The sequence below is a fragment of the Mus caroli genome, unplaced genomic scaffold (genome assembly GCF_978045245.1).
Source record: "Mus caroli unplaced genomic scaffold, Mus_caroli_1 scaffold_8, whole genome shotgun sequence".
Lineage (NCBI taxonomy): Eukaryota > Metazoa > Chordata > Mammalia > Rodentia > Muridae > Mus > Mus caroli.
In genome coordinates this window covers 131708172-131718951 of record NW_028227263.1, presented here as the reverse complement: position 1 = coordinate 131718951, position 10780 = coordinate 131708172, and the positions used below count along the sequence as shown (strand labels likewise).

The following is a 10780-nucleotide window of genomic DNA, read 5'->3' as shown; positions in this document are numbered from 1 at the left end:
ACCAGTTCACCACATCAAAGGAGAGGAGCACACCATGACATGGAAAAACTGAAATCAATAAACACTGTTCATTGATAACTGTCAATATTAATGATCGATTCCCCAATAAAAAAGACTCAGATTAACAAACTAGATTAGGAAACAGAATTCCTCCTACAGCTACTTTCAAAACATCAACCTCACCGTCAAGGATAGACATCACCTCAGAGTGAAAAGACGGAAAAGGATATCCCAAGCAAATGAACCCTAAAAGCATGCAGGGGTAGACTTTTAATATCTGACAAAATAGACTTCAAACCAAAACAAATCAGAAGAAATAGGGAAGGACACTACTTTCTCATCAAAGGAAAAGTCCACCAAAAGGGCAATTCAAAACATTAATGAATCAAACATAAAAAGCACCCAAGGTCATAAAAGAAAAAAATAAACTGCTACAGCTTAAATCACATATTGACGGTCACACAGTGACAGTGGATGCCTTCAATACTCCATTCTCACCAATATACAGGTCACCCAGACAAATTAGATAATATCATAAGTCAAATGAACCTAGCAGAAACCTACAGAACGTTTTACACAAACACAAAAGAATACAATTTCTTATCAGCAGCTCATGGAACATTGTCCAAAAATGACTGCCTACACAAATTGACTGGACACAAAGCAAGTCTCAACAACAAATATAAGAAAATTAAAATAATACCCTGTATCCTAACTACAATATTGTTTGAACATCAATAAACAACAGAAAGTACGTGATGGTGCACACCTTAAATTCCAGAACGTGGAAGGCAGAAGCAGAATGATTTCTGTGAGTTCAAGACCAGCCTGGTCTATGGAGTGAGTTTCAGGACAACCAGAGTGATATAAAGAGACTTGTCTCAAAATGATGTTGATGATGATGATGATGACCACAACAACGATTATGATAATGGTGATGATGGAAACTGAATGACTAGATGAAAGCTGAGCTAATACAGGAATCAAGACATTTAAAATGTTTCAGAATAGAGTAAATGAATAAATAATAAATGTTTCAGAATAGAATGAAAATGAATACTCAGCATACTCAAATTTATGGGATTAAATGGAGGCAGCTCTAAGAAGTAAAATTATAGAACTAAGTGCCTACATAAAAAGCCTGGAACGATATCATACAAGTAACTTAGCAACACTCCTCAAAGTCCTAGAACAAAACGAAAAAAAAAAAAAAAACCACTCAGAAAGAGTATACTGCAAGAAATAACCAAACTCGGGGCTGACATGATGAACTAGAAACAACAGCAAGAATACAAACAATCGATGAAATGAGGAGTTGATTCATTGAGAATGATCAACAAGATTGACAAGTTTGTTTTGGTTTTTAATTTGTTTGTTTGGTGTATTTGTTGTTTCAAAATAGGTTTTCTCTGGCTGGCCCTTGCTCTCCTAGAACAAGCTCAGGAGACCAGGCTAGTCTCAAATTCAGAAATCCACCTGCCTCTGCCTCCTGAGTTAAAGGCATATTTAATGCCCAGCTAAGATGGACAAACATTTACCCAAAGTATTGAAAAGTTGTAAAGAGAAGATCCAAATTAATAAAATTACAGATTAAAGGGCTGAAGACATGGACCAATGGATAACAATGCTGGCTATTCTTCCAGAGGACCCTTCTTTGATTAATTCCCAGAACCTGCATGGTGCCCATAACCATCTGTAACCAGTTCCAGGGAAGCCAATATGCTCTTCTGAACTCCATGAGCACTGCATGCATGTGGTGCACAGATAACATGCTGGCAATATTTAAGAAAACACACACAATATTAATAATAGTAATAATACTAGTAATCCTACTACTAATAATATAAAGAAAGACAAAAGAACCAATTTAATTACTTATACATTAACAGATAACTACCATAAAAGTAGACGTAAGTAGAAAGAGAAATTGGACAAAGATTTGAAGACTGAACAATACAATTTTGAATGAACAGTGGATCATTGCAGAAATCAACAGGGAAATGTAGAAATTTCTACATTTCATTTCAGATGATAATGGTTGTGATAATTTCCACATCTACTTGAAAACTTTTAATGATTTTCTAAGTGGTAAAGTTTTCTTTCTGATGTAGTTCAACTTAGGAAAAAGCACATCTCAGTCAGAGACTGAGCTCTTATTTACTTGGCTTAATCAATTGCCATGAGAATCACACTGTATCTGGGAGAGTAATGTTTTCCTTGGAGTGCATTAAAATGATGCCCAATAAACAAGGTCATTGACACCATGGGAGGGAGAGTTCTCCTATCCCATCCCTTATTTAGTCCTGTCTCCTGTGAGGCAGCCTTTCCAAGACACTTTGTCCCTGTGATGCTTCATGTCTGTGGATCCACACTGCCCTGAACGAGGGTTTGAAGCACTCCACACTCAGAGCAAGATGAGGTATGGCAACCTTCCCACTGTTTCTCTCTTCTCCCTTAGTCTACCATTCCATTTACAATACCTTACAGTACCTTACACTTTGGGGGTTTTGTTTTGTTTTCAGGTATGCTTTTCTCCTATTTTTCTGTCAAGCTAGGATATTCCTTTCTTATTTTTCTGTACAATACTTCTCTTGATCTTCATAAATATATTTTATTTTTAAAATTTTTATTCATGCTTTATATATATGTTGGTTTTCCTGCATGCATATCTGTGAAGCACATGAGTTCAGGTCTCCAGGAAGCCAGGAAAAGGTGTCAGATCCTCTGGAATTGGTTTTACAGACAGGTAAGAGCCTCCATATGGTGATGGGAATTGTACTCAGGCTCTCTGGAAGACCAGCCAGTGCTCTTAACTACTGAGCCATCTCAAGCCCCCATTTGTTCCTGTTCCTGTGTTAATACTTTGGCATCTGATCCAGTCAATGATTCAATCTCATGAGAACAATGCCCATCTGAATTTTTACAGTTCTAAAATCTTTCCAAGGTTCTTTTTTCTTATAGAATTTTGAACATTTCTCTTAAAGTCCCATATTGGCTTAAGTTGTCATAATGTAATCTTTTAACAGGCATTTGGAGTTTCTCAGCTGCTGTATACAACCTTAAATTTGGGTGCTGTGTCTTTCCTTCTGGACTACAGTGCAGTCTCAGTGAGGAATGTTAGCCTATTTTCTGCAGGATAGTGGATTTGTTTCTACTGTATATGTCTGTGGCTTGCTATTGTTTTCCTTTTATTTCTTTAACTCTTTTATCTCAGATTTCATTTTAATTTCCTCTTAAGTGTCTGGTTGTCTTCTCAATTTCTTATCTATTTTACACGCTCATTTTTATAGGAGACACACTGCAGTTTGTTTTAATAATGCATTTTTTTCATTGTGTGATTGCCAAAATTTGCATTCATTTTTTAACTTGCTGGAAATCAGGAGGGTTTTCACTTTCTTTTGTGTGAGGCATGTGTGTGCTCACTTGTTCATGCATGTGTAAGGATAGACATTGGCATCATGTGTCTTCCTCTGTCTCCTCCAACTTGTTTGAGACAGGATCTCTCACTCAACCTGGAGTACTTCAGTTGGCTAGTCTAGCTGGTCAGTGGGCTTTAGGGCTCCACCTGTCACCACCCTGCTCAGCCCGCCACACCCACCCTTTACATTGGGGCTTGATATCTGAACTCATTTTCCAAGGTTGGCATGACAATCACTTTATTCTCAGAGTTCTCTTTCTGGCCCTGTGATGTTTCTATATAGCACAATATTATGGTCATAGAATTTTATCTAAAAGCAAACTAAACCATTGGTGATTCTTTCTTTAATGTTGGTTACATGGCTACATTTATTTATTTATTTATTTATTTATTTATTTATTTATTTATTTATTTATAATTAGATATTTTCCTCATTTACATTTCCAATGCTATCCCAAAAGTCCCCCATACCCTCCCCCCCCACTCCCCTGCCCACCCACTCCCACTTTTTGGCCCTGGCATTCCCCTATACTGGGGCATATAAAGTTTGCAAGACCAATGGGCCTCTCTTTCCAGTGATGGCCGACTAGGCCATCTTTTGATACATATGCAAAAAGATGAAAAAGATGGCAAATGATTGCTGCTTTACTGTGACTGTGTATGGTTTTATTACACTGGGTCTATTTCTAGCTCAATTTTTTTATACCCCATTTTCTTTTTTATCTGTTGGCTTGGTGAAATGCTAAGCTAGATGACTTTGTTAAGATTTTCTGTCAAATTGGGCATTTCACCTTCACTTGCAACACCAGGGAGGCAGAGGTGGGCGCATGTTTATGAGTTCAAGACCAGTCTGATTTATATAGTGAGTTTCAGAACAGCCAAAGCTACATACATAATAAAATCCTGTCCCCCAAAAATCCCATCATATTGGTTGTGACTGTTATACCTCCTATAATATTCCAAGTTTGACTATATGTAGATTACATGTATTTCTATCCTCAAATTTAGTTTTATATTGCTACAGAAAAATGGTTGTTAACATGCAGGAAATGTGTTTCTGTAACATTTCTTTTGTGAAATATTACCCATTTGAGGTGAAAATTTCCTGTTAGTTAAGTTAAAATTCTTCCATTTTTTTAAACTATGAATCTTTCTACATCTTCCTGAGAGCTGAATCTCATACACACAGTGTATGCAATGTTGCAGACTCATTTTTCTGATATACACTGGGACACTCCAGCTGTATGCTGATCATCATACACAAAAGGGACCTTTTCTTCCTCTTAATTGTACTTGATGTGTTTGCAGTGGCCTAAAGCACTGAGTCTTTTAGCACTTAGCTAGAATGTAGATCTTTTTCCTTTTTCCTTTAACATGTCAACATGCAGATACTTTCATTCACAGAAAGAAAGAACATTTCCAAATTTGCTCGGAGTAAAATTCAAATAGCTTTTCTCCTAAATAATATGTGTCATCTGTGTTTTGTGGACTGTGAATGTGATTGAATTAAAATTATCATTCTTATTTTCCATTACTTACATGTATTTTTGTACAACTAGATAGCTCATTGCTCAGTTTTTGGAACACATCTGTATATTTGCTATGGTTTAAATTTTTGTGATTTTTCTTTGTGCTTGAGGATTTCACACATGAATACAATTAAATATGATAATATTTACTTGAATTCATCACTTTTGTGCATGAATTCATGTGGAAAGCCAGTTCTTTATTTGTTTTTATTTTTTTCTTTTACAAAATCTGTTTATCAGTATTTAAATTCCATTTTCTTGAATGACAAAAATAGTGCATGCTAATCTTTTGTGATCTCATTGTCTGTTGATGGCATCTTCCTGTGCTAGTCATAGAGTGAGTCTGTTCCATTTCTGTTCAGATGATAGTTTGGTATTTTATTCAAGACTTATTATTCTTTGAAGGAGCAAATACTAAAGACATGGCTAGTGTAGGGAATTTTCAGGACTGTGCTAGGAGAAATATGTATGAAAAGTTGAAGAATCTAAGGGTAGATACAGAACAAGGAGAACGGGTAAATAAAAACAAACTTCTGTTGAATATTGAGTAGGGTAACCATCAATCCTTGGTAAAACACAGGAAGGCGTGATTCCAAGGAAATAAATGTGAGCCTAAAAAAATCTAAGGCAAGGAGAGATGAGTATCAAAATTAATACAATATAAACAGCATTAGGCCAAACCTACTACATTTCCCATGTCTTGCCCATTTTTTTCAATTTTTATTAGATATTTTCTTCATTTATATTTCAAATGTTAGTCCCCTATACCCCCTCCCCACCCTGCTCCCCTACCCACCCACTCCCACTTCTTGGCCCTGGCATTCCCCTGTGCTGGGGCATATAAAGTTTGCAAGACCAAGGGGCCTCTATTCCCAATGATGGCCGACTAGGCCATTTTCTGCTACATATGCAGCTAGAGACATGAGTTCTGGGGGTATTGGTTAGTTCATATTGTTGTTCCACCTGTAGGGTTGTCTTGGCCACTTTTAAAGGCTTCATTTTCTTATATATAATTTGAATATAACTATGAAAATTATATAAATCATAAGGTATGATATACTCTCAACACCAAGTCTATTAATTCTGTCCAATTAAATATAGTATTCTATCATCTATCCTAACTTAATGATTTTATAATTTTGTGTTTAAATTATGTTGATTGTTAACTTGTACTACCATCTGAAAACCACTTTCAAATTCAGAACATCTTCTTTAATGCTCAACAAGTTAAGTTTGATTATGGGACTATAACTAGTCTTCAACCACTTCAGAACTCTGAGAAGAGAATAAATATTACTTGACTATGTATGAAGCACAAAGACATAGCTCCCAACATTAACAACTTACTGCCTTGACAGTCTCCTATATTCATCATAATGTTACATCATCTTTGTTTAGCCTTCTGGCCCAGAACCATATGACAGACCTTAAGAGAAGTAGGAATTATGAAGGACTATTTTACTTTGTATTAGCAGAGCTAAGCTGTTGACTCTCCCACATCGTATGTTCTTTCCTGGACAGTATTTTTTGTCTAAAGATGAATTATGGCAATTATTGCCCAGTGGCTAGCTTGTCACAATTGGAGCAACTGTATATGGAGGTAATGGTGTTCAGTATCTTCTTTGAGGTAGGATGGGCATACTGTCAGGAGCAGGCTAGTCTACTATTCAAAATATCTATTAATAAAGAAATGATTGTAAATGTTATATTTTGTGGCTCACTGACATTTTGGAAAGCCATCTATCTACATATATACCATAACTGAATTGTCAAATATTGATTATTCTTAGCTATTTACTCTTTGAATAATATTGAAACACTTTATTTTAATTAAATCAAAGTCTTATATTACCATGAGTTTATTATCTGACCTTTAACTTGTATTATGTAATCATCTTAAACAGTTTGTAATAGAAGATATTAGAAGGTCTGTGTTTAAGCTTTGTATTCTTGAATGAGTTTTGTGAACAGATTACTAAATTTACTCTTAAAGAAAACATTTTAAAGCCATAATTTTACATTGATAAAAATCTCTAAATTTTGATGCAAAATTGACGTTATATTTTCTTACATTAGTGCAAAATATATATTAATACAAGTTTAAAGTTTTTATTGGTATAAATCTTTGTAGATTGATACAAAATTTGAAATTAATTTTGTTACTCTTAGATAGGCATTGTGCCTGTACAAATCATTCTTTAAGTAATTCAAATGTTGGTCCTACATACTAGAATATCTTGACTGTACTAGGGACTCATGCCAATGCAGACATCCATGGTGTGTAATGAGAATTCAGACTGGCACATTGGGAAAGGTCGAATAGACCTTGTCAGGATAAAATAGACTGTTGAAGAATCCATAGATATCCTTCAAAGAATAAAGATTTATATTCCAGGTAACAAAAATAATTAGATCAGTGAATGAATGAGTCTAAAGTTAATGTACAGCAACCCCACACACATACACCCAAATCCACAGAACATGGGTGGCATAACAATGTTGTGAAGTTCAATGTCAAAGTTCATGAATCTTGTGTCATTGTTGTCCTCTGTGTAACAGTGGCCTTGAGAACTCTGCCTCTATAACACAAATACAAAAGAACCTTCAAATGGAAAAAGTATCCAGATGTTGCAATAGCAAAATATAGAAATCTTTGTTAGAGTAGGTTTATCAATCAAAACTAGCCTGATTGATTTAGTCACTGAATATCACAGAAAACACATTTTTGTGAAGATGTGCTCATTATGATGGGATATATAGTCTCACCTTGGCCTTTGTGTTCTGCCTTAGAGTTTTTAGCTCTAATTTGTGAGCAAAATAAATAGATAAAATGAAATGAAATGCCTCAGAATGTTGCTGGTCAGCATGTAGAGTAGAATGAGAGGCAAAGAGTCCACATGGAAAGCAAATGCTGTTGCAAATATGAAAACATTTGTACTTGATTAAATAAAAAAATATTGACTGATGAATAGAAATTCATTAGGGATGGATGATGTCTCAACAGTTAAAGACCATTAGCTGTTCTTCCAGAGATCCAAGGTTTGATTTAGAAGCATATGTATAATACACAGACATGAAGACAAAACACTCAAACACATAGAATAAATAATTTTTAAATCCCTCATGACATCCAAATTTGGCTTTCACATAGGTCAACATATCCTTCTGCCTGACATAACAGAATTCAGGCTGTTTGGGTGGAATCGACCCTTTATTACTCTCAACACTTAATTCTATCCTGTAAGATGGTCAAGAATCCCAGGAATGAAGCTGATAATGTGTCATCTCTGGACCTAAGATTGAAAGGAGTTGTACATTTCTCTATTAGGTGATGGTGCACACATTAGGTCCCAGCACTTGGGAGGTAGAGTTAATTGGACCTCTGTGAGTTCAAGACCAGCCTGGTCTACAGAACAAGTTCCAGACAGGGTAACACAGAGCATCCCTGACTTGAGAAACCAAAAGAAGAAGTGAAGAGAAAGAGAAGGAGGACGAGAAAGGGGAAGTGGAGGAGAAGGAGGAAGAGGAGGAGAAGGAGAAGGAAGAGGAAGAGGAGGAGGAACAAAGGAAAGAAAAGAGTTGGACATTTCATCACTTCTCTTTGCTTCTGAGCTGTCATTCAGTATATTTTTCTACAAACACCATTTCAAAATTGTTTTAAGATACAGTCCATTTATTTGGTCCTCTAGACTTAACAAACCTGACCCACTTTAATATCATGTTTCCAAGTGACACATTCTTACAGTTCTTTCTCATATTCCAGTTTTGTCTTGGTGTTATAGGGAACTCATCACTGTTAATATTGTATGTATACACTTTCTTCTTCAAGCCTCATTTTAAAAAGTTGATAGATTCAGTTTTCATGCACCTGACAATAGTTAATATGTTGACAATCGCATTCAGATTGATAAAAGATATCATGTTATCCTTTGGAGTACCAAATTTTCTGGACGATATCGGTTGTAAGACAGTTTTGTTTTCATTCAGAGTCAGCCGGGGTCTGTCCATCTGCACCACCTCTGTTCTAAGCACATTCCAAGTCATCACCATCACTCCCAGTAACTCTAAATTAGCCTCCTGGCTTAAGCCTAGACTCTCTACATGGACTTTTTCTTCCTTATTTTGCTCCTGGCTTATTAACCTAGTCATCTATGGGTATATGCTTGACATGGTAATAGCCAAAACTAATAAAACTCATGTTGGCAGTGGATATTCAGATGGTTACTGTCAAAACAAACACTTTGGGAACCAAAATTCAGGGTCATTTTTTAGCCTTATCCTCACTCACGATCTCTTCTATGTGGCTGTCATGGTGTGGGCCAGTCTCTACATGGTGATTTTTCTCTACAGACACTACAAGAGATCCCAGCATCTCCACAGTCGAAGCATTTCCTCCCAGTCATCTCCTGAGCGCAAAGCCACTCATAATATCCTGTCTCTGGTGAGCTTCTTTGTGTTAATTTATTGCTTGAACAACTCCATCACCCTTTATTGCTTTTATACAAAAGAAAAAATTCCAAGATTGGAGTCAATTAATGCAATTTTAACAGCATGCTACCCAACCATCTGTCCTTTTTTCCTCATGAAGAATAATAAAGTTATTTTGCAATTAGCTTCTTCATTTTCGGTACTGAGGATGACATGTCTTCAAAGTTCACTCCATGGCTGAACTGAAACTCACACTTTCTTGGTGTTAAAACAGTGTCTTAATAACTGTCATGGAATAAACAATTTGAATGTGGACCTTGAATACCTGGAATTATGTTAGTTATAAATCAGATATTCTGTATATTATTAAAATTCAGGTAGTTAACATATTTCTTGAATATAACTCAATGTACATAATTTTAGTTTATTTTAATGATTACTACCAACTCAAACTATGACACTTTGTCCAAAATAAAAATATTTTAAATATTTGAATAATATTTTATTTCCTGATTTTTCTCTATTAAAATACTTCTAATCAAAATTTTGAAATACCATTTGGTTATGTGTTTTACTGTGTTTTCTGCTTTAAGGAACGCCTTTTAAATATTGAACAAATAAATTTCTGTTTCTTAACTACCAACTACCACAAACACTTTTGTGGGTGGGACTCTTATGTGGAACAAATGGTAGAGATCCAGTGGATGTCCTTGTACCATACCTGACTTTGAGTTACCAAAAATTATTTTTACTATTTTAGTATGCTTTTAGTTATTTCTTCTATTTTTTTATTATTGGGTATTTATTTCATTTACATTTCCAATGCTATCCCAAAAGTCCCCCACACCCTCCCACACCCACTCCCCCCCACCCCCTCCCACCTCTAAACCCTGGCGTTCCACTGTTCTGAGGCATATAAAGTCTGCACGAACAAAGGACCTCTCTTTCCACTGATGGCCGACCAGGCCATCTTCAGATACATATGCAGCTAGAGACACGAGCTCTGGGGGGGTGGGTGGTACTAGTTAGTTCATATTGTTGTTCCACCTGTAGGGCTGCAGATCCCCCCAGCTCCCTGGGTACTTCCTCCAGCTCCTCCATTGGTGGCACTGTGATCCATCCAATAGCTGACTGTGAGCATCCACTTCTGTGTTTGCTAGGCCCCAGCACAGTCTCACAAGAGACAGATATATCAGGGTCCTTTCAGCAAAATCTTGCTAGTGTATGCAATGGTTTCAGCCTTTGGAGGCTGATTATGGGATGGATCTCCAGATATGGCAGCCTCTAGATGGTCCATCCTTTCGTCTCAGCTCCAAACTCTGTCTCTGTAGCTCCTTCTATTGGTGCATTGCTCCCAATTCCAAGAAGGGGCAAAGTATCTACACCTTGGTCTTCGTTCTTCCTG

At 36.3% G+C, this 10780-nt stretch overlaps 1 protein-coding gene across 5 annotated transcripts; it reads left to right on the top strand.

The window, feature by feature from the left end:
- The first annotated feature begins 2222 nt into the window (after positions 1-2222).
- LOC110288825 (vomeronasal type-1 receptor 2-like) lies at positions 2223-9930 on the top strand. 5 transcript variants are annotated; one of them, XM_085842217.1, is made up of 3 exons: positions 2223-2419; positions 2678-2746; positions 8276-9930. In XM_085842217.1, exon 3 carries the CDS (start codon positions 8666-8668, stop codon positions 9614-9616), a length of 951 nt encoding a protein of 316 aa, XP_085698343.1. In that variant the 5' UTR covers positions 2223-2419; positions 2678-2746; positions 8276-8665; the 3' UTR covers positions 9617-9930. The 5 variants fall into 5 exon arrangements, with proteins under 5 accessions (XP_085698343.1, XP_085698342.1, XP_085698340.1 ...); XM_085842216.1 differs by having other exon boundaries at positions 8099-9930; XM_085842214.1 differs by lacking the exon at positions 2678-2746 and having other exon boundaries at positions 2254-2419; positions 8099-9930.
- The last annotated feature ends 850 nt before the right edge of the window (positions 9931-10780 follow it).